Source organism: Gopherus evgoodei, chromosome 18 (genome assembly GCF_007399415.2).
Source record: "Gopherus evgoodei ecotype Sinaloan lineage chromosome 18, rGopEvg1_v1.p, whole genome shotgun sequence".
NCBI classification, from domain to species: Eukaryota; Metazoa; Chordata; order Testudines; family Testudinidae; genus Gopherus; species Gopherus evgoodei.
This window is the reverse complement of record NC_044339.1, coordinates 11,129,099-11,155,026: the sequence shown is the minus strand read 5'-3', so window position 1 is coordinate 11,155,026 and position 25,928 is coordinate 11,129,099. Positions and strand designations below refer to the sequence as shown.

The 25,928-nt window shown below is 45.9% G+C and overlaps 1 protein-coding gene across 6 annotated transcripts in view; it reads right to left on the bottom strand.

The window, feature by feature from the left end:
- MTOR (mechanistic target of rapamycin kinase) overlaps positions 1-25,928 on the bottom strand; it is a 105,095-nt gene that overhangs the window by 75,045 nt on the left and 4,122 nt on the right. For 3 of the 6 annotated variants that reach the window (XM_030537233.1, XM_030537234.1, XM_030537236.1), the window contains 25 exons: positions 25,598-25,798; positions 24,665-24,799; positions 22,710-22,985; positions 22,258-22,366; positions 21,269-21,455; positions 20,948-21,076; positions 19,090-19,334; positions 18,397-18,612; positions 17,497-17,702; positions 16,728-16,850; positions 16,243-16,332; positions 16,057-16,149; positions 15,353-15,487; positions 14,886-15,015; positions 10,966-11,216; positions 10,114-10,155; positions 9,024-9,110; positions 8,267-8,434; positions 7,892-8,004; positions 7,313-7,475; positions 6,892-6,984; positions 5,949-6,095; positions 4,556-4,698; positions 1,632-1,794; positions 1,384-1,529 (listed from right to left, as the gene is read on the bottom strand). In XM_030537233.1, the coding sequence (XP_030393093.1) occupies positions 1,384-1,529; positions 1,632-1,794; positions 4,556-4,698; positions 5,949-6,095; positions 6,892-6,984; positions 7,313-7,475; positions 7,892-8,004; positions 8,267-8,434; positions 9,024-9,110; positions 10,114-10,155; positions 10,966-11,216; positions 14,886-15,015; positions 15,353-15,487; positions 16,057-16,149; positions 16,243-16,332; positions 16,728-16,850; positions 17,497-17,702; positions 18,397-18,612; positions 19,090-19,334; positions 20,948-21,076; positions 21,269-21,455; positions 22,258-22,366; positions 22,710-22,985; positions 24,665-24,799; positions 25,598-25,798 (3,791 nt within the window). The remainder of the gene's footprint in view (positions 1-1,383; positions 1,530-1,631; positions 1,795-4,555; positions 4,699-5,948; positions 6,096-6,891; positions 6,985-7,312; positions 7,476-7,891; positions 8,005-8,266; positions 8,435-9,023; positions 9,111-10,113; positions 10,156-10,965; positions 11,217-14,885; positions 15,016-15,352; positions 15,488-16,056; positions 16,150-16,242; positions 16,333-16,727; positions 16,851-17,496; positions 17,703-18,396; positions 18,613-19,089; positions 19,335-20,947; positions 21,077-21,268; positions 21,456-22,257; positions 22,367-22,709; positions 22,986-24,664; positions 24,800-25,597; positions 25,799-25,928) is intronic. The other 3 variants (XM_030537235.1, XM_030537237.1, XM_030537238.1) reach the window with 1 other exon arrangement.

The window sequence follows — 25,928 nt, the reverse complement described above, 5'->3', positions numbered from 1 at the left end:
CTCAGGCATTTCAACAGCAGATGATATTTTAAGATGCAAGGAGGGTCAGTTACAAAGACATTTATTAGCTTGTTATACTGAAATGTCTTTTGCTGCTACAACCAGTCCAAGTTATACAGAAAATTTGCTAATCCCAAACACACTACTGCGGTCCATGCAGTTCATAAATGGCCATTTACTTTCCTCCTAATCAGTATTTTCAAAAACATGTGCTAAGGTATCATGTTCCAGTATAAAGAATATTCTATTAACTGTTTGCAAATATACCTACATTATTTAGGCGGAGCCTTTCTTTCAAGTGAATGGGAGGTTTGGGTGAAGCACGTGCATCTAGTCTAGAGAGAAACTTTTGCATCATGGCATTTTGATGCTTCCACCATGATGATGCTGCCGTGGCATGTTCCCACAGCGTGGCCGTTACATCATCACAAAACAACAGGATGTCACACACGGACTCCACAAGCTAGGCTTGCAGGGCATGATCCTGGAAAACAGAAGGTGCAGCAACACTACACCAGCCACACTGCAAAATGCACTGGTTGGTTATTCCAGTAGGACAATCACAAATGAAATTGTGAATGTTGGCATTTAAGTAACAATATTAAGAGCACAAAAGGTACCATTCATTGTGATGGCTGGACAAACTGGTGGGAATTCAGACTTTTCTGTGGCGTATTTCCCTTTGACTGGCTGCAGACTCGCCCAGCAGTGCTCGATTTCATGATCAAAAAACTCTTCAGAATCAGACAGGTTGAAAATCCCTTGTTGTGGGGGAGGTGGAGTGGGGGGACACACACCATAATTTGTGGCTTTTCCTTAAACCCAGTAATTCCTGCCATTTCACTGATAAACACCAGCTTAGCTCAATCTGAAATACTCAGCTGCAACAACAGATACAAAAAAAGGCCAAGTTCATTTCCCAAAAGCTTTCTGCTCAGCTGCTGAGCTTCAGATTCACAGACGGTATTTCCTTTAAGGTGCAGAAACACCTTTCATTTACATTTCAGCCACTCCCTGGGGACTCACACCTAACCAGGGAACATCAGAGGACTCTGTCTGATCTGCTTCTGTAACTGTGACCTGCAAAACTTCAGTAAGTTACAGCTCATTGAGAGAGGGAAATTTCAAATCAGAATTTTTACTGCACAGAAAGAGAAATGAACTCGACAGGTGTGAATGTGCACAGTGTGCAAGCTACAAATGCCCCCCTGAAAGCAAACAATCTGCTAATCTACACATTGGACCCCATGGCCGACACTCTAAGTCATCAAAGGGCTCTTTTTGCTGCCTGAGAGTGGAGTGGGTCTACTGTAAATGACAACAGAGCACAGGAGAAGTTTGGTGGAAATCAGGAACAACCAGAACTGATGAGCCTCACGCTACCTGATGAGCGACTCCAGAATAGCTGGGGTGGGGCCCTTCTGAAACTCCAGCTCTTTGTAGTGCAGGGCCTTAGCATAGGCACGGCATTTAGCAGCTCTTTCCCCCAACAGGACAATGCCATTATCATCTCTTAACGGCAACGGACCCTGGAGAGGAACAGGTCAGAATCAGAAATCGAGTGGGTGTACAGGGAGGACAGCATGTAAGGATAATCACCCCCCATCAAGCAACGAGGGGCTCTCTTTTACCTTGTCACTGTGCTCCATGAATTCTGCCAAGTTCAGCAGGGTCTGAGTCACCTCTGCAATATCCTGAGAAGTGAGGGCCAACTCAATGCTTCGGATCAGCTCATCCTGTTGGTCTTCATTCAGCTCAGACCAGCAGGAAACGAAGGCAGCATTGAAGAGATCTCTGAGGGTAGAGGGAAAACAGGATTAGAGGAAGGGATTAACCATTCACTGTAAAACCAGCTTCTGTTCTTCTGCTGTGGCCTTACTTCCTGTGTTCAGCTCAGGGCCACCCTTGAGTTATGCGAAAGCCAACACGACAACAAAACTGAGGTCCTGGTCACTTGTGGTCACTGAAGATGTCCTGGATTTTTTTAAAATAAGAGATTTTAACCCTCCCAAATTCTAAACACAGATAACTGCACTATGCCTCTTTCGATTCCCTTTGAATTTTGACAGATATGGAATTCTTCACTGCCTTTCCTAAGCCATTGTGTAGTACTGCCATGCCCTAAACATCTACTCTGTTCCATCCCAGATGTAATGACATTCCAGTAGTACCCTCAGTGATTTCCGTACTGCATATAGGTTGAGTGATCTTTCTGTAATGCACTTTAAGAACCATCTGGGTGAGAGATACTGTACAAATATAAGGTCATTTGGTGACAGGATTTCAGTCTAACTAGTACTCAGAACACAAGACTGGGCTGCAGGAGCTCCTGAGTTCTAATATCAGCCCTGACAGTTTCTCTCCATGGCCTTGACAAGTCACCTCTGCCTCAGTCTCCCTTCCCAAGAGGGAGGTAGGATGCTCATATGTGCTCCTGGGATATATTTGGAGACTATTATTATTATTAGTGGACCAGAATATTTTAAGTAATTTTACTTTTGTCTTTAGATGGGGAGTGAAAGTTAGCGTGGAGTTCTTTCTAGTCCAGTGGATTGACCGTCAGGCTGTGGCCCGACAAGAGGTTTTACAAACCCTTTGCACTATCCTCGGACAGAGTTCTACATAAAATTGGTGCTTCAATATGAGGCTTATCACTTGCTGCCTCAGCATTCTGCCTGCTGCTGAAACTATTTAAGGGATTCTGTAGAGAATCAAAGTATTTATTGGATCATTATGAAGCTTAACAGCTAGAAGAATCTTGCTGAGGTACTAGAAATCAGAATCCAGACTCACAAGAGAGCAGATGATTAAAGCCCTGACAAATGCAACCTCAGCCTTCTCTTCTGTAGTTGATTTTAAGTGCGAGGTTATGTGGGGACACACTACAAGAACATATTAAACCTCAACTAAAAGACTAAAATGCATCACTGGGGAGGCTCTTGCTTTCACTGTCTTAGTACCCTTCTCTCAATGAGCTGCTTTATTCATTTTTAATGCAGAGAAAATAGGATATGAAATGAATATAAATAATGCTCTCTTGAAATTACTTGTATTGTCTATATTAAATATTACCTTACATTTACACAGTGCCTTTCAGCACAAAGGTTTCCGACCTGCTTTACGAACCACATGTAGAAAAATCATTGCAGTCATCGCTGGGGGTGAAGGACAGTAGCTGGCCGACAGCTCCTATGCAGCCTGCTGCATAACAGTGCAGGGGAGGGAGATTTTTGGCAAAAGGGATGGATCCTGATCTTTGAAAAAGCACGACAGGATGTCTGATACACAGAATCTCTGCTTTGAAGATCTAACTCAAGAGGCTCATGCACAAGTTGCAGAGAACTTAGTTTACGTACCTGACTAGGACAAAGGACTGAACGAATGCAGCCAGGATTAAAACATATGGTTGCAAGGAGTCTTGTTATTCCAAACACTAGGCTTAGACCACAGGACTGCAAGAGATCTTAGCGGCTTAAGCACTGGTTTTGAAACACTTTATGTTCCTTCTGTGCAAAGCCCTGCAATTCATTCTGGTATGCACAGAAATGAGAAATTCCTGTGTTTATTTCTTCAGCACAAAATGCCCAACAAGATTAAAATTTAAAAATAAAATCTTTTAAAGCAGTATGATGATGGTGGACTGGAACAGCAGGGAGCATGTCTGTCTTTTCTGCTCTGAATACTGTATCTGGGTTCCAGCCTGAACTAGTGGGGCAGGGAGAATGTCCCTTCGTATTTTTACTGGACATGTGTTGACATCACAAAGTTATCACATGGCCTGCGCTCACTACAGAGTAGAACTGGGGTTTAGCAGGAGTTGTTGCAGAGAGGATTAAGTGCATGGGCAGGGCTCTGTGCGCACATGCGCTGGAGGGAAGATGAGGGCACTCTGGGAGTGGGGCTAGAATAGCAGGGAAATACTAAAGGACAGAACTGAGATGCATTTGCAGAGCTGTAAAGGACACTTGCACCATATCTGCCCACACAGCAAGCCCCAAACTTTTGCCAATCTATCAGCCTTTCCATTGTACGCGTGCTACAATTCACTTCTATCAAAAAATCAAAACTAGAAACGAGCGGCTCTCTTGAGACAACAGTAAAGTCAGGTTCCCGCCCACTGAAGTGACAATTATGTGCCACAGGGAAGAGATGAACAAGCAGCTGCTCACAAAAACCAAGTCGTCCTAGACCTACTGGTTACAATGATATTAAATCAGAGCAGTTTATTCCACCCAGAGGAATCTTATCTGAGATGCAAGGTTCTACAAATGATTTTTTACTTTCCTGTTTTTTCAGCTTCACTTTCATTTGCCTTCTATTATTCTAGAAAGAGCAGTAGACAGAATTATCTTGAAAATTCTCCCACTCAACAATGTACCTCGAGGAGCTGCCAATCAGTAATGCCAACCGTTTTATTCCCTGCCCAAGCAACAGGTAACTGTATGTAAAATTCCACACTTTTATGTGAGTTTCCATTTCCTTACCATTTGTTTTTGGCGTGTGCCTGCCGCTGCAAGCACATTAAGGAGCGGCAGAAAATACAGAATGACTGTACCTGGCCATAGGATTATAGGCCTGAGCCAAGGCCCAGCAAGAGCGCAGGGATGGCGACGAGGAATCTTTCAGTAACTCCAAGCTCAATCGCCGCAGCCATTCCAACCAGTCATCTTTGGAGACTCTTCTTGCTGCTCCCCAGGCCTGAAACAGAAAGCAAGACAGCTCAGCTGCTGAGTGCAGTGCCAACACGTGAGCCCAAAGTAGAGGATAAGAGGCTTCAGCAAGAGAGGTTTCTACATCTCATCTGGTACGATCTATTCTTCTATTCCCTGCTGGAGTTCTCCTTCCACAGGGCCATTTGCAACAATCCAGCCTCATTTCTAAGCAACCCACCCAAGGCATGTTCCCATCACGCAGCAGAAATGTTTAACAAGCAAGACCTGCAGCCCTTCTCTCTCCTTTGCAAAACACACCCAATGTCACACGTCAATGTTAAGCACCAGCTTTGAAATACCTAATAGCGTGCGTCTAGAATTAGAACTGCAGGGTCAACTCAGCCCCCCATCCTGCTGAGGAGAGAGAGTGCCACACATACACCCTTTGAATCTAGTCTATGGTCAAACAGTGCTCACATGACCAATCAGAACTGTGCTATTGCCCTCCTAAGAGCAGATGGAGAACATCCAGAGGCCAGCCAAAGTGCTCCAATGCCTCCTGTTGGGAAGAGGGGCCAAGGATAAGCACTGCAATTAGTGGAACGGTAGCCATGAACTTGTCTTAAGTAGAACCCAGTTCCTTCATTGCACTTACCACTTAAAGCAAAGGGCTACATATCAAAGTCATTATTGTCATTCTGGGTCAATACTTTTCCTGCTGTTTCCCTCTGAGCCAAGTCACTATTTGTCTGTGGTTTAAATAGTCTCACACGTACCAATACCTAGATATGCGTCCACGCACAGAACTGTAAAGCACCACAGGGAGTTCATCCGAACATTAACTCTCCAACATGGAACAGAGGGCACTTTACACAGCTGCTTTAACAATGGGCTATTCTGGGGGACAGTGAGGGTAGAAAAAACATTCCAATGGAGCTGAAGCAGTTAAATCCAGAAGTAAGTGATAGACCATTCCAAGGTTCACTCCTCAGAATCAATGAGTCTTGCGAACACGTTCAGACATGGGGAAAGAGCCTTTCAGTGTTACTACGAGGCCCCTTTCAATCCAGCACCTGAACTGCTCACAAGACATCCTCTAAAACCAAGAGAACCTCAAAGTTGCTTAGAATTCTAAAGGAAGCCCCCTGACACCAGACAAGTCTGCTCTTGGGGCTGACAGCTGGCGATGGAAGAGAGCCCTGAAATGTTCAGATGCTCCAGACATAACTCTTCGATCAAGGTACCAATAGCCCCCCGCCTTCTGTAGCAAGCTACTGCAGGAAATCCGTAACTCACCTTCTGCAGGTTGATGGTGCTGACGTGTAATTTCTTCATAGGTCCTGTTTCCACAGGGCCACTGGTCAGCATCTCTCCCTGGTTGCTTCTCAGCATTCGGTGCTGATAAATCAGGGGATCCTCCTCTTCGTCAGCAAGGGTGTAGCCCTGCAATCAATGGCTCAGAGTGAAGGCCAGGTGTGCCACTATTAAGACTTTCTTTAATGTCCCTACGTCTCCCCTCCCACTTTCTGCTCAAGGCTACCTGTCTGGGTGAAAGGAAATGCAAGTAGTTTTCAACTGTTAAGATCAATTTGGGGCATGGGGATGATCTTTCACAACAACATATTACATCTTTGGCATCTCTGAGCTCAGGTCATCCCATTCCCATCAGAACTAGCTGCCAAGAAACCTTGGCTCCCAACACTGGAGGATGGAGAAGCTAAACTCAGTCATACCACTGTGGAATAATACGTCACAAATCAGTGTCCATTTGTCTCAGTGAGAGCTGCAGAAAGACATTACGCTAGTGACCAGGAGAGGACATAACAATGGAATTATGTTGGGAAATATGGGGCAGTTCCTGACTTATGAACTATGGGACCTGCTGCAGTACACTGGGCTTGAGCAGGGGAATCCTTCCTTGGCCCTAGGGTGGAAATGGTGAAGAAGATACATGAGAGAGAAGGAAAGACACAAACTACTATTATAGATTCCTCCTAGACAGTTTAGAGACTTTTCTATGGGGAGCCCAAGTTTTACAAGGCAAATAAGTTTTCCAGTTTCAGTCTCAAAATACCCAACTATATTATTTCTACTACTCAGAACATGGAAACAGTTACTCTGCATGCAACAGCGAGAAGCCTACCTTAGTCGTCTGCTGCAGTAGCTTCAGTACAGAACCGATTCTATACAGAGCACAATTATTCTACACACCTGGCTGCATTCATACAAGCCAACTCACCTTCACAATCCTGCAGATGAGAACATCATACCGCTGGTGGTTTATTCGATGACGCATCAGGACCTTGTTCACCATTGGGATAAAAATCTGATACTGTATGGGAGAAGGAGTCAAAAGCCAGTTTCACCAAGACTAAAATATACCCACCGATTCCATCTTCAGTTCACAGACCAGCTAGAAGCAGAATCTGAAAGAGCTTGATCTGAAAAACACATGCTACCAAAAGCCATTTGGGGGGAGGGCAGGGGAGACATTGTAAGGGCAAACCCACTAAAACACACAATTGTAGACTGGAAAGACTGCAAAACTGGGCATTGTCTCTCTAAAATCCAGGCTGACTACATGTTAAACACTCCCATTTTAAAGCCATGAAGGAAATTCCCTCCTCTCTGGGGGCTGTTGCACTTAAGAAGGAAATTACCTTCTTCCCTAGCTGGAAAACCAGAGAGGACAACGTATCCATGGCAGTTGGCCGTAGCTCAGGGCTCAGATCTAGTGTCCGCACAATGGGGTGAATAATCCGTGAAGCATAATCAGTGAAATCCAGCGATTCTGTCAGGCGGTCCACAGTCTCCAGAGCAGCTCTGAAACCAGAGCAGAAAGAGGGGAGGACTCTCTCATTGATGGGACAGAATAGGAGGAGAAGGTTGATTATAAAGATACAAGCGATTTATGCACATATGTCTCAGCCATTAGCAATAACAGAAATAGACATGGCAGTTTAGTGGGCTTTTGATGACAACAACACTTGCAAGACTGCTTGAATATGGCAGTGACTAAGACAATGGCAGGTGAAAGCTAGGATTTATTAGTGCAGCTGAGAAACACAGAGCACTAGGGCTGAGGCATTCAAGTAACAAGTACTCTGTGCATCTGATTATCAAACACCTAGAGGGACTAATCAGAAATCTATGCCATGTAGGACCACAGCAGCCTCTGAGGGAACACAGATGAATGGAAGCAGAGTGGAGAAGAGAGTACAGAGTTGGCAGATACTTACTTGCGAGCCACCAGTGGGACGTCTGGGGCATCAAACAGCTTTACAATGGGAGGTAGTAACAAATGTAGGTAGTCATCCAAGTTAGCTCCAAACAGCTGGATCGCATTTAACAGCTGGAGGGAAAGATGATCCAATGCCACCCAGCTTAATAAAGTCATGAAACAGCTATGTTTTAAAGTAACCCTATCTCCATTTGGAAGCTGCTCTGGCAGAGTGCATTCACCTGAGCACTGAGTGAACCACTTTATCCTGTGCTATTATGGCAGTAGGGCTATTCCACCCCTCTTGCTTCAGTGTAGCCAGACGTGGGCCCATGGGACTAGGCTCCTGGACAGGCAGTACCCAATATATCACCTCGTAGGCTGAATCACTCACCTTGACAGAGACGTTGCGTCCTGGGCTACTGTCATGCATGAAGACCCGTAACATGTGAGGAATAAGCTGAGGCAGATAGAGCTTGAACTCGCCCCCAAGAGCCACCACAATTTGCTCAATAAGTAGGATAATTGTGCTCTGTATAGAATTGTTCATGACCCAGAAGTCCTGGAGGAGAAAGATTAAAAAAAGGTTCTCTATAGCTGAGCTGCATTCAGTACTGGACCAGGAGACAGCATAAGGCTAACACTAGGGAGAACTTTCTCCTCCATTAGGCAATCCCCTGATTTAAGCAATTTAAGAAAAAACAAAACACCCAAGCCACCTATTTAACACTGCATATTACACCAGCTTTAGGGCAGACGAATCATTGGTTACAATCACAATGCTTCAGCTTCCATCCCACGCTGTTCAGCAGTAGTTAGCAAAGCCCAGGTTCAATTCTAACAAAGAGAGAATGGCACATACCCTCAGCTGGAGTAACAGTTCTGAGACTGGATTAGAAGAAGAAACTATTATTGTAATATTAAGTGATATTTTATTAATCAATATTTTTCTCCCATTATTAATAATTTCCCTGCCTTCCGCAGCTGCAGAGGTTTGTTAATCTCTCCGGATCTCTCTTTCTGGATTGGGCACGTACTGTGACTGTGATATTCCCTCAAGAATGACCCCACCTGCTCAATAAGAGAAAGCGTAATTAACCACCTTCCACTATTTCCAGGATACTGGGGTTCAGACTAAGGGTTGTACTCACTCTCATAAGGGTGACAATTTCATCCATATAGGGTCGAATATGGCTCCTCACAAAAGACACCAACATTCCTAGCTGCTGGAACAGGAACTGAAAGGAAGAGAGAGGTAAGTGCTCAATGCTGCTATCCAAATTCCTGCGCAATTCAGGGCAAAACTGATTTGAAAGACTAATCGCAAGCACCTTTAAAAACTAAACAACATGCACAACTGTAAATGCTGGAAGTCTGGGGCCAAATTCTCTCTCTCAGCCTCAACCCAGAATTGGTATTTTTATCCACTGCTGTGAGTATATAGAACTTTGGATATGCATGCACCAAAAGGGATTCTACACATGCAAATTGATTAGGTATTTAAACAACAGACTCGCAAGCCTGAACCCAGAGTTTGAAATACCACATCACTTTACAAATCCAGCCCTGGAGGCTGCTTGTGAAAATGTAGCCCCGATCTCTTGCAGCTGGCCAAACTCACCCAGATTTTAAGATACTTTGTTTTATATTCTTTCCCTCTCCCCACCAAGGCATATTGATGGACTATTACAGGGACAGACTGCAGTACTTGCCAGGTTAACGGTTCATTAGAAAGATGGCTAATTGTACCCTGGGAGTAGTGTGACCTAGACCATTTGCTGTGTTAGGTTCATGATTCACTTTGATCAAGCAAAACAAAATCATGTGCAACTATCCACTGTAGTGATTTTATGTTTGTGTTTGGTGTGAAATAATATAACAATTTGGGTGAGCATCCCTGGTCCACAAATGCTTGTTTAAAACCAAAAAACAAAAAAACCCCAACACCATTTGTATCATTTTCTATTAAATTTAACAGTTTTCATGCAAAACTTGTGGTGTAGATTGTAATTGGTGTTCATAGCAAATACAGGCCAATGTGTTCCAATTTACAAGTGGAGCTCAGAAGAATAGATTATGGGGTTTCATGAAAATCAGGTAAATGGACAAGGGATAAAAAGCAGCCTCTTTGGCTAGGGCAACATATACATGTTTACTGAAAAATAACTCAGTTCTTGTGGAGTTGCAAGAGGAGGTTTACATACAGTGCAGGGAACTGCCTGGTTTGCGCTTTATACCCACCTCAGCTCTTCTCCCCAGTACACTTTCACCATCTTCTTTTACCTGAAAATTTTTAAAGAGAGTGTGCAAAATTGCAGAGCTTTCAAGCAAGTTAGGTCAGTCATGTCTAGGCACCCAGCAAACCCAGAGTGCCAGGGTTTTTCATTCCAATCTGAGCAGTAATTCAGTCTGGTAGAGGATTGCCAGTGGTGACTGTGGTTCTAAAGCAGGAATGGGGGTAATTCTGTTGCTCCCATCCGACATGTAAAACACAATTCCAGTAACTCATGCGAATTCCCTATTACATACACTCTTGAGGAAGAGGTTCTGCTACAACCAGCCATCTTAGGCCAGATGCAGCTGAGGCCCATTCTTCTGATGCAATTTTACATTTAAGTGAAAACTGTTAGTTAAATGAGAAAGAAGTGAGGTGCTGTGGAATCATTGTCCACTCAGCTGTGAATGCCAGCTGACTGCAGCAAGTCAAATTTCCTGCACAGGAGGATGAAAGCAGACTGCTTTGCTAGACGTTTAAGACTCTACATGTAAAGACACACGGTGCAACAGAGCATAAACTGCAGAGGCCATTGAAAGCTGTGGGACGTGCACAGGATGGCTTAAGGAGGAAGCAGAACTGAGAACTGACCATTTAGGGGGATACTTGGGAGCAACTGTTTCAGTGGAGAGGCAGAAAAATTGGAGCCACTTGACGTTCTGATCAACGCCCAGAGGAGAGAGAAAGCAAAGCTGGTACTTCACTTTTGCAGCATGCTTGGCAGCAGCACCCAGTGCAGGAGCACCCAAAGACAGTTGTATTCGCTTTACAAGGGATTCTTGTTTTGGGGACAGGGAGCAAATTCCTAGCACACTCACCTCTCGGATGGCACCATCGCAAACCCGAATTACATTGAGAAACGTTGGCATGACCTGGGGCAGGAACTGCACACACTTCAGCCCGAGGGATTTGAAAATAAAGGTGATGGCTTGGACTACCATAGTGTGATGGTGGGACAAGGATTGGTCTCGGAAGATTCTCATCAGTGCTACCATGGAGACTGCAGGGTAGAACTCATCCAGAGGGAGGTTTCCCATGTTCACTAACATCTCACTGGTACTGTAATCAGCTGGGGAAAGGGAAGGAAGTGTCACTTACATGTGTACACACAATGCACACCAACACTGCACTTCAGACACAGCTGGCTAAGGGGGGAGGAAGAGAAGAGGAATTTACATTAACAACATGCTCAGAGGAGATGACCAGTCCATGGGAACTTAAACCAAAGCCTTGAGACCCTGAAAGTTGTATTCCTAAATTTAAGGGACAGAAAAGAACGTGGCTGCACGAATCTCTCAATTTTTGCACAAAATAAATACAAATAGGGGAGTAGCATCTATAAGGCATTGTGCCCCAACCTGCCCACAGCAGGTGCCTCTTTGAGTTCAGAAGCTTTCAAAGTAGGAATGGGTGGAAGAGGGGAGGTATGATCTCTAGAGTATTGGCCCCTATAGAGCCTGGACACTTCTATAAGAACATCCAGGCACAGGGTAACGTTGCTAAACAGTCATAGAGGGACCCAGGCAATGGTACTGCAGCAGTGCTACTGAGGAAGACAGAATAGCATAGCAGCACAGTCTTGGCTCACTGCAGAAGAGATCTCCAGGATTCTCCCATGTCACTAGGATTTATGGGGTTGGGTAGAGGCACAGCTTCAAGATTAACAGACCCCTCTCAGCAAAATGTCTTCTGTCACAAGAGGTTGTGGGAAACAGATGAAACGTGGAGGGTTTTCTTGCTCCCCTCCCATGTTCTTCGTACAGGAGAGGGGAGTCTGCCCACAGAAAACTAAAAGCTATCACTAACAATACAGTTTTAACTCTAGCTACTGGTCATCTTTCTCAGCTGCAGTTCTTCGACACAACAGCAAGAGCTAAGCCGAGGGTGTCTCAACAATAACACGATCTGCCCTTTGATTGCACGTGACACCTGCTGCTCATCCCTGGTGGCCATCTGGGAGGAAAATTCATAATCTCACTCTGCTTTTGTAAAAATAAATAAATAAATAAAAAATGGAGGGGATAACCCTGCCATTCTGGCCAATGTTCCTCTCTTAGGGACACACTTACTCATGTCCAAAAGTGTGAGAGTGCCAGAGCCTAGCACATCACCTGAGACGTTTGCCTCCATGGCTAGATGCACTGCAGTGACCGACTGACTTTGTAAAGCACTTTTAGGTAGTTGGAGCATGACAGACACAGTCTCTCACATCCCATTTATATAATATTCTGCAATACAAACCTCTCCTGGGAATAAGCTACATCTGATTGATTGCCTCTTCCTCTCTCTTTCTAAAGATGAAATATCCCCTTCCTTCTTTTCCCATCTAATCAGATATTTTAAATGGGGTAATCAGTATGCTAATTTGTAGCTATCGGGTGACATTTTCTCAAGTGCCTCAGTGCCATTTTCAAATGTGGCATTGACATTCAGAGGGATTTAGGCTCCTAAGTCATTTGGGACTTGTCTACACTTGGAAATTTACCAAGATAACTATTCCAGAACATGAGTGTATCCACAAAGAGTTACTTTGGAATAAGTACTCTGGTAAATTTCCAAGTGTAGACAAACCCTAAGGGCCTTTTGAAAATTTACTCAAACTTCTGTATCACCATATATTGCTCTACTACTCCGAGACCACATTCCTTTTGCACTCTCAACCCTGTCTGTTTGTATTAGTGTTTGGAAACCAATTGAAATGGTACTTTTTATTCCATATCTAGACTTCATGTACACTGATGGAAATTCAGCAGACTCCACTGAATTCTTTGGATTTCACAAAAGAAAACCTTGCCAATGGCCGAGTGGACACGTCAGTATAACTATTTCCACTGTAGGTGTTTACAGTAAGTTACGATTAAACGATAAAGTCACTTATAGTGAATTCCACATCTGGACATGCTCATAATCTGGCTACTTATTTTTGTTCTGTTCTCTTATTTTGCATACAGTGAAATTCATGCACACATACACAATCAGTCTCACAGCTGAACCCAGGGGGCTTTTTACTGCCTTACAGCATGCTATCTTGAAATGCTTAGAAATCTATTTGAATTCAGGGACAGTTTATCACGTTCCATCTGGTATTATATTTTTTTATTTTAACAGTTGAAAGTGCTAATAAAAATTCCTGCCAAAACCAAAATCCTGTGATGCCAGTTTGATGGTTTTATTTAAGCAAACACCTGGCAAACAGCTGCCCGTCTACGTCCCGACACCATCGCCAAGCAATTCAGCATTATTGCTCTCTGGTCAGGAAATGGGTATACAACATGGGTAACTGCAGACAGGGAGTGAGGGACGAGAGAGCAGAACTTTGTGCTGAAGCAACCACATGAACTTCTACTTACATTAGCACCAAAATTCAATGATAAAAGTAAAGGGGCAAAACTATTGATACCCTCAGTTGTATGAGTTTGACATACCCCATGGACTCCTACTTGGGAAGTGTTTTTGTTAGATGGTTTCAGCATTCTACTTCGATAACAAGCTCCGCAGAGCAGAGGCCTGTGTAATTTGTCTGTTGAACACCACACATTCCTAGGACGCTACAGAAATAATGGCCTAAAGCACTGAACGGTGCAATGGACAGTAAAGCCTATGCTCCTGAAACATAGCTCATTCTAGTGCCAGAATATGTAATGGAACAGGTTAGAAGGCACTCAGAGAGAAAAACTCAGTTTATGTTAGTAATTGTTTAAAAAAATTCTGGTTGATCTTCATTCTCAGAATAAAACCACTGTATTCTGCACTCCCATGGAAGAGGGAGAAGGGGCTAGGGCAGGGAAAAATTTCAAAGGAGTCATACAGTTCTCAGGGAGTGGTGCTGTGACCTTGTAGACAAGCAGTACTAAGTAAGCCCTGTCAACTAAATGTAACATTTTTAAGGGGACACCATCAGCTTAAACAATTCCCCGCACATTTGCCTGCAATTTATGGACTATTGCTGCAAGTAACACCCAAGATCATTACAGATAAAAAATTAGAGAAGATATTTCTCTAGTGGTCATTTTATTGCACATTTGACCACATCATGTGTATTCAGATTTCCCCTATGTCGGCAGTCTCCCATTTCCATTAGCCTTTCACACAGCAACAGGGAAGAGAAAGACATTTTATAAAACAGGAAGGTGCAATTGCAAAATTTGGCAGGGAGACCTGTGAGAGGTGGAGAACATGAAATGACTTTCACCTCTAGTTCTAGTTAACAGGAACCCTCTAATGTCAACAACAGTTAAAAAATGGAACTTGGCATGGAACCCTCAAAGTATTTTCTCTTTTGTGCATTCTAGCGCTAATGCTGTGCGTTTTCCATCCATAGATCTCTACGCATGTCACAAACACAGGTCAGTATCATTAGCTCTTTTTTAACAAATGATGAAACAGGTATTGAGATGTGACTCACCTGAAGTCTCAGAGGCAGAGCTGGGGGAAAAACTCAGGTCTCTTGACACCCTGTCCTATGCCCTAGCTACAGATAATTTTGCCTTTCTGTAGCTTAAGTCATTTCACTTCGGAGGGAAAATACTGGTTGTGTGTAAAGCCCATAGAGTTTTTGGGAAACACTCTTGGTTAGGCTCCATCTAGCCCACCTCTCAGTACTGACTGAGGAAACAACCCAGATGCTGCATTACATCGTTTTCATCTTTAGTTCCTGTGCTGGAATGTAAAGACCAAGGCCCCTTTAAAACTAAACAGTGCAGGGTGCACATTCTTTCCCCAATCTCCCTCTGCTTACAAGAATCCTGGCTGGATTTAGACTCCGACAGGCTGACAGCCGAAGCGTCTCGCGACTGGTCAATCATGCCAATATTCACTTTGTGCTTGTAAGGGTCCAAAGCCCCCAACAATCCCAGCACACGGATAGCCTAGCAAGGAGGGGAAAAAAAAAATCAAAACAGAGAAGGCATGTCAAGGCGTATCACCCAGGCTAAGGCCAACACATTAAATGAAGCCTGAACTCAGGGCTCTGGGTAGTTGGTGGAGGGAAGGGGAAGAAGATTGCATGGTGGGGGAGATAGCCCCATCGTATTCCAAATAGAGTGTATTGATTCTCCTTTGGAGTCCTGCCCATTATGCCAAACTATCCTTCAATCAGCCCCGACGACAGATCAGTCGTTCGTTCAGAAGGTTAGCAGGACTGACCTCGCCCTCTCATGCAAGTACGCGGAAGCTGCTGCTGGGGAATGAGCTTTGCGTTCCTACCTCTCTCCGAGTGCCCTGGTTCTGCTCAGTCTTCAAGAAGTTCAGCAGCACATCCAGCAAAGTTGGGTATTTCCTGTACGGCTCCACCACATAACCCGTGCTGGCCACCAGCTGTCCCAGTGTCCACAGAGCCACCTGGAATGAATAGAGCCCCGAAGGATTAGTTATGATCAGGCCAAGCAGCAAGTTACTATTTGTCTTGTCCTACCAGAGCCATTTTTATTCTTTTAAAACATCTCAATGTCTGATTGACTTCCACAGGCCATGACACCGGAAGCCTCCACAAACAGGGTCTCTTTGTTAAGGGAAGGTGAAAAGTCAAGTAACACATGGCAATGTACAAACCTCAGGCTTATACAACACACACACACCACACCACACCACTCTGAGATAGGACCTTTTTCTCCATCTCCTTCAGTTGGTTTTGGAAACGTCTCTGCAGCACTGAGCCTGATCCCAGCGTCTTCCACAAAAACCACTGACCTAAGCTGGGTTCTCTAGCCACGTGGCAGAACATCCTGATCACAAGACTGAGTGGCGCTACAACTTCCATCTTGGCAGACAAGAATGGACTCTGCATTCCATGAGAGACTGACATTCTGAGCTAACGTTTTTTAGTAGCTTTCATAGCGTACAGTGACATTTTACTGTATGCTTCTGGTCACAGAGGACAGCATGGTTTAGGGCAGGTGTCATATACGCACCTGTCTTTTTGCCAGCAAGGAGGAGTCCTGGAGCATGTCCATGATTATGATGAAGAGCTCGTCCACCCACTTCCTCATCTCCAGCCCACTGACCTATAGACAGAGGAAGGAAGGGCTCTCATCTAGAACTGTTACAGACTTAGGCAGCAATGATAATGCCTCCGCATAAAGCTGCAAGACACTTACCTGTGCCAGCTCCCCTATGGTAGCCAAGACATTATTAATCACCCCTGGATTTGGATCTGGGTCAGGATCTTTCAGTTTCACAATCAATGCCTGTTTGATGACATAGGAAAAAGTTAGACTCCTCTGAGAAACTTCTCCCCCCAACCCCCGACTCCTTCATTGAGCAATCTCTTCCCCAATTCCTGCACTGGAAATACCAGTAAGACAGAGCCCCTAACAGATGCTCATAGGTGCCAACGTATGTTTCAAAGATTTACAACATATTTCTATCATATCTTTAGGGATTTTGCGCATCCAACGTCTATCCAGGTCAAGAAGTTGCACACACTCAGGGTTGTCGTAGGTACCACACTCCAGTCTGGTTATTATGCCATTACAGAGCAATGAAAATGATGTAGCTCATGGTCCCAGTTATTGTGTGATCCACCTGTGAGCCAGAAGATCTCCCCCACCTAAAGTCAGCAGGAATTCTAAGAAGGCCCTACCTTAAGGATAGGCTCCATGTATGGACGAATGAGTCGTGGGGCATTGGAAACCAAGTGACCCAACATCCTGGCGCTCTGCTCCTTTATTCTGCCAACACCACTGTGTTCCAGCTCCGTCAGGATCTGCACAAAGGGCAAACCAGATGCATTAAAGCAGAGCAAAAGCTGGAAGGCCAGCGTTCTCCACGTAAGGCAGCAAACGATAGAAGAGAGCAAAATAACGAGACTGAGCCTATCCTCCTCTGCAACTCACCACTCAAGTGTCAAAAGAGAAAGCAATCTCAGAAGCTGTATACGTGGCATCAGCCAAGGGTGCCCAAACAAGGCCATGGCTAATCTGTAAAAAATGGAATGGAGTGCAACCAGATCCATCCCTAATGGAGGGGGAAAGCCTATGGGATTATACTCTCGGGCATGGGATACTCCACCTCAGCCCGAGCAGAAGGCCCCTCCACTCTAGGCAAAAAGTGTTGCACATGTTGGGACCTGAAGTTACTACTCTTCTCTCCACCCTACCATGGAAGTTGGTGACTGAAAACCTCATAGAATTCTGAGGGACCCTGGTGCAAATAAATAAAATGAAACCGTCAACACTCATTAGGAAAGCATTGTCTAAGACGTATCAAGCTGAGTTATAAACAGCCTTCCAGAAAGGGAGTCCTACATTGCCCTGCAGCTATTCTAGCACAGTCTGACTTCCTTAATGCCACCATCCCCACCTCAGTTAGTAAGGACTCCAGCCTCATCCTTACCACCCTTTCTCCGTTACCTGTATTAACATCTTGCGCAGGAAAGGCATGACAAAGGCAGGGTTCATGCTGCTCAGCCGGCCCACGGTGCAGATAGCCAGTTCTCGGATTTCAAACACCTGATCGTTCAGGGCCACAAAGAGAGCCTGCAGATTTTCTGCCTGGGCAAGATGGGCATCAAACCTCTCGTCCAATGAGGCCAACACACAGTAACGGATATCGGGGTCTGCAAGAGCATGGTCACTTGTCTTTGCTCATGTTCAACTGCTGTTCTTACACAATCTTGACACACTAAATAACATACCACCCTTCTTTCACCAGAGAGCTACTATCAATGAACAACCCTGCCAAAACCTTGGAGCAAGTGGATGAGGACCCCAATGAGTGAGAGAGACCTGAAGAATCTACCCAATGGCGTCTTGCTATTGCTCTGTGCTGCCAAACAAGACACCTGGGTTTCACGTCCAGGACAATCTGTTGCTCCTAAAGCTAGTGTGACTGGAAGCACCACAGAGAAAAGGCAAACCAGCCCCAGGTGACCACTCAGCCCCAGGTGACCACTCAGCCATAACAGACTCCACCCAGCAAAAGGGGGAAAAGAGAGCGAGGTTCAACAAAAGGAGCTGGTCCCTCCTGAGCCGTAACAACTGAGACTGTGATGTGAGACAGGCTCATACAACAAGGCAAGAGGCGGGGAGTGAAATTCTGAGGCCTCCACCTAGAATAGAGAATTCCTGGGGTTACATCACTCTGCACTTGCTCTCTGCTAATATGCCCAAATCTGGGGATAGATTCAGAGGTGTGAAATCCATTTTATTTAGAAAGAGTGATTCCCTGGGTTATCAGAAAACAAGCCTGAACAGTACCACAACCCTCGGTCCAAGCACAGACAGTTGTATGGTGGCAAACCCAACAATTACCTGGGTCTGTTATCCCAACCACTAGCAGTTTGCTGAGAACGTCTGCCACCACCTGCACTGCGGTCTGGCTGACCACATGGGCATGACCACTGATCAAGTGGATGGAGGGCGTGAGAAGGCGAGAGCAGGTGCGGGCCGCCTCCATCCGGATCTCCTTGTGCTCACTGTTCAGGAAGTGATCCGCACAGTGCCGGACAAACTGGGTCAGAGAATGGCCTGGATGGGAGTGGGGAAAAGAGAGATTGGTTCTCACACAGGTTTACACTTCAGCGATAGAAGACTTTCCAGTGAGACAAACACGGAGCTGCAGACTGAATGTGAGGGACACCGTTACTGTTTGGTTTAAAGTCTCTCCTCCTGTAACAGAAGCAGCTGTGTAGACGGGGTCAGTCTGAGCATGAGCTATGTCAGCTCTTCTCTTCTGTGCCAGCCAAGGAAAAGGCAAGCCCTTCCTTAGATGCTTTTAAACCTATTTCTGGATTGTAATTCTAATGACAGTATATAAACGTTTGTGTTACTGTGCACCCACAATGGGTGACGCTTTCCAGAAGGCTCCCAAAACTCTGCAGTGAATTCAGCCATGGGAACACACACAGGCAAGGATATTGTTGTGCAGCCTTAATGACAGTGTACACAACCTGCACTGACAATACGGACATGCACAACCACCCTGCTGCTGGCTTCACACCTTACCTTCGAACTCGAAGCTGCCCAGCGTGCGCAGGGCGAGGGTGATGCTGCCCACATCGCTGGCCTCGGGGATGTTGGTGAGGCTGGGAGAGGCCAGCTGATGGGCAAGGCCCTTGGGCATGCCTGGGTGCCGGAGAGGTTTGTGCATTAGAACAAGAGAAAGCATTTTCAGCAGCCCGTCCTGGATGTCCTTCTTCAGCTGGGGGATCTGACGACTCAAGTCATAGAGCACAGCGGTCAGAGCAGGGCTGAAGGCAACAAGTAGGCAGATCCTCATTAGGGCAGGAACAAGAACAGTTACATGTTTTGGCTTCTCATTCATGACTGTAACTTTGCCCATGAAAACATTACCTGAGGTGTTTCTAATGTCACAGCAACACCTGCTATCACAGCACAGCTGCCTTTGTGCAAACTCCAGAGCTAACAAACAAACTGCTTGGATTCTAGCCCACGCTGCTGTGTTAGGCGCTACCAGGAATTATCTGCATGGCGGAACTCTAGAGGAGAGCGGTGCAAGGCACTCTGCATCAGGCTACCTTTGAACACTGCTCTGATGTTTCACAGGGAGCAGAATGCAGCTGCAGGCTTATTTTAGTGGCACCTGCTGTGTTGGATGCCTCATTCCTATAATCTGTAGGCAAAGGCTATCAATCCACATCCAGGAGTATGAAGCACTGTGCAATCTGGGAGCAAGCTGTTTGAAAGACTGCCTTCATCCATATCCACCATCCTGGCAGAGGAGATAAGCTGGGACACGTGAGTTAGAAGTCCCCAGATATGAACTCTGAAGGTGAGGGAAGGCAAGACGTAGGACAGTCCGACCTCGAATTCACTTCCCCTGTTGGTCTGACACAGATGGAGTGCACTGACCTTCAGGGTTTTCCTGTTTGCCCAAGTTTTTGCCTAAAAGGAGTGTCTGAGTGCTGGGAAGCAGGGGACTCTGCTCTTGACTTCACTGGGATTAGTTATTTTATAGAGCAATTCTTTAAACAGTGACACCTGCTCAGAACCCAAGAGACATCTCACACTGAAGACAAATTGCTGCTTGTTGCCTTCTCAGAGAAGTAACCTCCCTCCAGCAGGATGTATACGCACTCACAGTGCTGGAGGAGTCTAGCTGACAGCACCAGGCGTGGAATGGAAAGCTCAGCACAGAAATGCACCCACATACTGAATTTAAAATACTGGTCCTGACTTCCAGACGTGGGAGCCATGATAACTCACCTAAGTGCTGAGCTTGAATAACCAGAGCAGCAGAAAGGCACGAGTATCCTTTTCACACACCTAAGTGTAACCAGGGTTGGATTTGGTCACGGGATACAATTGCCCGTGTTTGAAAATCGTGTGTTTTCTGGTATGTTTCACTTTTAAGAGGAGTTTGTGAATTGGCTGACTCGAATGCACACCCTCACTCTGGCTGCCATCCCAATAGCTGAAGGATTCCTTCTCAAGAAAAGGGAATAGCTTCTGGAGTATTTCTCTTCGAAAGGAATTTGGTTTTTTGGCTCTTTGAATCTAAAGATTAGTTCTCATCCCTTCTCTCAAAAAGAATTAGTTTAGTAACACCATACTGTTATTTTCATCCTGGTATTTGGCTTCTCAGTGGCATGTCTTAGGAATTTCCCTAAAGCAGGACACTCAGTGCACTATTTCCTCCAACTCGGGAAGACAGAAAACAATATAATCTCTGAGTGTTTGTGAAGGGAAAGCATTTGACAGGCTTTTCTCTAAGGCTGATTAAGAAGTCTGCTTGCTGGAGTTTCATAACTCACTTTTATACATACAGTGATCACCCTTGCTCATGGCCAACAATGCCACCCAGTGGCTAATGGAAGAACTTGCTAACATATCTTGTACCTACCTCAGTCCCACAGCCAACATGGGTTCCAGAAGCTCTTTGATGTCCTGCTGGATGCAGGGTCCCATAGCTCGTGCCAGCATGCTGATGCAGGTGAAGACTGTGGCATCCACCTGCATGGACTTCTGCCTCCTGAAAACAGACACCATAAGAGCTGTTTACCTCAGAGTGCAATCCTGCATATCTCTTTACCCCCCTCACTTATCAACGTCTCATGCGAACACCTATCAGTTTAATAAGCTGTCATACCCCACTGTCACACCAAAAAAATGGCATGATCAGCAAGTGTCTGTCCAAGAGCCTCTCTAACCTTCACACACTCACTTGTGGGCGAAATCTTTTGGTGGGAGTGCTGCTTTGATGATTTCAAGGACCTTGGGCAAGTAGGCCTGGAACTCAGACCTCACGGCCACAGAAAGCAATCCCAAGGCTTGGAAGGCTGCTGTTCGCTCCTTCTCCTTCTTCACACAGCTCAGGATGTGGTTCATTGTGTCTGGAAGGTACTGATCAGCTGATCACAAGAGCAGAACAAGACAATCAATGAGTTCATTTGGCCTGACAGAGTGGACGCAAAGTTTTTATGAGATTATGAGAAACCAACTTCCTATTGGTCTGTGTGGCTAAAAGCCCAGTGGTCCCTTTCATATGGCCTCCACTACAGAAACAGTGTAAGGGAGAACCTGGCAATAGTAGTTAAAAGACGTTTCCTGTAAGCAAGATGCCAAGCAGTTTATTGCTTGTTACTGCAGTGACCGACTGGGATTTGGTGGTGAGGAGAGACAATAGTAAAGCTTTAAGGTAAATCCAGTTAGAGCCATATTGACAGTGCTCCTCTGAACTCCAACTACTTTGGCTGTTCTCAGCACTTTGAGTGATTCAACTTTTGAAAGGCCAGCTGGGGTTTTCTTTCATCCACAAAAGGGAAATCCGGATCAGACATTGCTGATAACTGGGATATAAAAGTGCAGGGAGTAAGAGGGTACAGCTCAGCACTGAACATGGTATGCTCAGGGAGCATGAAAATGAGGTCCTGTTTTTATTAAGGCACTGAACACGGACTCCAGGCAAGGGCTTTCACTCTGCCAGCTTTACAAAGCAGCGAGCTCCCATCAGATGTCAAGGAGACCATCCAGAGGACAGTAATTCCCACTACTTAAAGCAGAAATCAAAGTGCCAGTTAGTACAATGCCAAGCACCAGGATTTCTGCTGCTGCATTACCTGTACATAGGTCAATGGGACCACATGAGCTAGAACCTCCCCAACTCACCTTCAGCTGCAGCCCCAGCCAAAACCCAGCTGCAAGACCCCTCACCTGTGAATGCAGAAGGCCGGAAAGCAGCTAGCCGTGGCAGTAAGTTGAGGATTGTCATCTGGATCAGAGAGTTCTTGCTGGTTCTGCACTTCAAAACCCAGAGGCACACCTGGAACCAGAGGGGTTGGGCTTTAAAGGGTGCTCTGCCATCCTTGCCTTGTGGGGATCGCAAGGTTTTCCACTGTCATTCTGCTGCATCACCCCTCAGGAAGGGTTATAATTATACCTGTGCCACAGAGGGCTAAACTGAGGTACAGAGAAGTTAGGTAGCTCACTCCAGGATACACAGGAAACAAGCATCAGAGTCAGAGACACAGTTAATGGATTGCAACCGTGATCCAACTATTGGGCCATATTGCCTCCCAGCAAAGGACATGGAAGGAAGTCACACTAAGAGTCTGGTCTCTGCGCAGGGGATTTTGGGAGTCGCAAGAGAAAAGCCCACAGCTCACCTGATCAAACTTCTCCTCCATCAGATCCCGACAACATCGACTCTCGACCAACGCTGACTTTGCTGGGATAGGCGAGGCTCCAAACCCCATGATTCCTTGATGTGGGCTGTACCCCAGGAGCCCCACCAAGGCGTTCGACTGCGGGGGCTGTACAGACTGGAAGCTGGTGAAAGGGGTGATGTGGCGAGGCTTTGTACCAAAGCCCAGCAGGTCTTTGCAGTATTTGTCATGCACCATCTGCTGCTGCGTGATCTCCTCCATCTCCTCTCTAAGGCGCTGGGCACAGAAAAAAAACACTTTCAAAGGCAGTTAAACAGAAGAGGACACATACAACTAACAGACTCACGGACCACAGGCACCCACACCAAGAGGGCTGTATGGCACGGACTGAACTGCAAACCAGACTTGACATCCAGGTGCCTTACATGCAATAGATTTTCCTGCCAAGTGACCAGCAGTGAGACAGCACAGGCAAAGAATTCTCCCTTTTTGGCCTCAGAGTGGGAAAGAATCAGGATCAACCAGTGAAATTCACTGAACAAGATAGACTAGGTATAGCAGTGGCCCTAACTCTCGCGGGAAATGCTGTTCCAACCCTGCACCCACTGCCCCCTCAACCAAAGGGAAGTGGGGGGGATGGCCTAGATGATGTCTCAAGGTCCCTTCCAGCTCTACATTTCTATAATTCTGTGAATTCACAGTCTAGCACAGTGGTTCCCAAACTAGGGGCGCCGCTTGTTCAGGGAAAGCCCCTGGCAGGCTGGGCCGGTTTGTTTACCTGCTGCGTCCGCAGGTTCGGCCGATGGCGGCTCCCACTGGCCGCGGTTCGCCGTTCTTGGCCAATGGGAGCTGCAGAAAGCAGCACAGGCCGAGGTACGTGCTGGCCACCGCTTCCCGCAGCCCCCACTGGCCAAGAATGGCGAACTGCGGCCAGTGGGAGCCATGATCAGCCAAACCTGCGGATGCGGCAGGTAAACAAACCGGCCTGGCCCGTCAGGGGTTTTCCCTGAACAAGTGGCGCCCCTAGTTTGGGAACCACTGGTCTAGCAGGACTCTCAGAGCATGCTGAGTTTCACATGATTAAACAGTTCTGGGCACTAAGCTGACCGTAGCGTCCAACACATTCAACAACTTCCTATGAACCCACCAGCCCCTACGAACACACCTTCAGTTCAAATTTAATTGGTGCCAAGTTGCTCCTTAAATTAAACACGTATCCATATAAGGTTAGAACCTATCAAGCGACCATCCTATATCACACACATTGAACAGACAGTGACGTATCTGTCCTACTACATACGGTCACGGGGGACAGCATAATGCAAGAAAGGTTTGAAGCTACAACTGGGAAAAGATTGTGGAGGAGTAATTGAAACTAAAGAGGGAGAGAGATCTGCTCAATCACATTGTCCGTCCCAAGGGACGGAGGCAGAATTGTTCCCTGAAGGACATTCACTAGTGCTTTTTCTAATCTAATTTTAAAAGTCCTAAGCAATTGGGTTTTCATCCTTTCCCTTCCCTTGGGAGGCTGCCCAGCACCTCATTTAATCACTGCGAGAAAGTGTTCTCACCTCCTCTGGCTATATCCTCCTATAACACCCTGCACAATTCCTCTCCTTCCTTTGTGTTTATATCCCACAAATATCTGTACTTGCTGCCCCATACATCCAGTTGTCACTTAAAGCTATTTAATGTCACTTTCCATCATGAATGAACCCTCCTGTCCCTACACATTTGGTACTGTTCTACTAATTCCCTTCACTTTGCCACTGTGTCTGCGACAATTAAATGCCCTAGACCCCAGTTGCTTGTGAACTTCTCCAGCTCAATCAACCTATTTCCAACCCAAATGGATTAATCACATGTGCCCCATTTTATTAAACTGAACGAGGAGACACCTCCATTCGGCCAATCATAGCACCAAACACTGGTTGCCATCCTGATAAGTCACTCACCTCTCCCTCCATGCTGCTGATTCTCACTAATTCATTGAGGATCAGTAAGGCACCGTGGATTCGGTCATCACGATTCATACCCTTCTCCTTGGCCAAAGTCTCATCAAAACCTTTCTCTGCCTCTTCGTATGTGTGCTGAATAAAGATAATAGCAACCTTAACAGAGACCAAGTCCCCTCAATGTAGAACAAGGGAATATAGCAAGTCAGTAGTTACTGGGAGCCCGTAAGTTCCAGAAACAGCTACAAACCTCAGCTGATCAACACTAGAACAGAGCACTGAATAGTTCTGACCCAGTCTACTCTGGCAGCCAAACTGTTTTCAACAGAAAGAGTGAAGAAAGAGACCTGTGTCCCCCATCTTCTCTCAAGAACACACCATTATCATAGCATACATAGGGATTATGTGAAATGTGTGTTGAGGCCTTTCATTTCTTGGCACCCTGGTCATGTTGCCAGTATGACATGTGCTCAGGTCTCACAGTGTCAAATTAGTTTGATTGCATTGTTCAAGCCTAACATGTGGATTCAGAACTCATTGTCAAAAAAGTACAATCCCTGGCTGCAGCACTGTAACCTTGCCATTGCTGACTGGCTCTTTGATCACTGATGCTGAAGAGACCTTGAGGTAGCTGAACCCATAAAATCTGCACATGTCCCTTACTACTGAGCACTCTGTTCTACTGTTGGCAACAAGTTACAGAATGTACAGTAGAGCCCTGGTGGAATGGAGTGTCTCACATGCTTTTGTAGAGGGCAGTGTAAACAGTTTGGTTCAGCCTATTCTAGAGGCCAAACCATTTTCAAGCCTGATTGAGAGAGGCCAACACCTATTGACATATGAGGATCAGTCTCTTGGCTTTTGATGCTGACACTGAGGCTTTTCTGAACTCTAGAGGAAAGCTGTTACAAGATTAAGGGATTATTTCCTTACTCTGTACCACTGTGGCTTCTGCATCTCTTTTGGTTCCCGCTGGGTGGTGAGGATAAGGCAGGCTCGTAAGGCAGACACGGCTCCCTCGCGGATGGCCTGTTTGGGATCCCACACAGCAACAAAGATGTTATCGAAGAACGGCTGCACTTGCTGGAAGAAGAAGGTGGGCACGCTGATCGCCAGCTCACGCAGGACCAGAACCTGGAGAGAGGAAGAGAGACAGTGGTGTTAGGGACAGATTGGAATTCAGAGACCGACCCCTTCCCTGTGTCTGTCCAGACTGTAAACTTTTTGGGGGCAAGGACCTTCTATCTGCTCTACATCTACACAA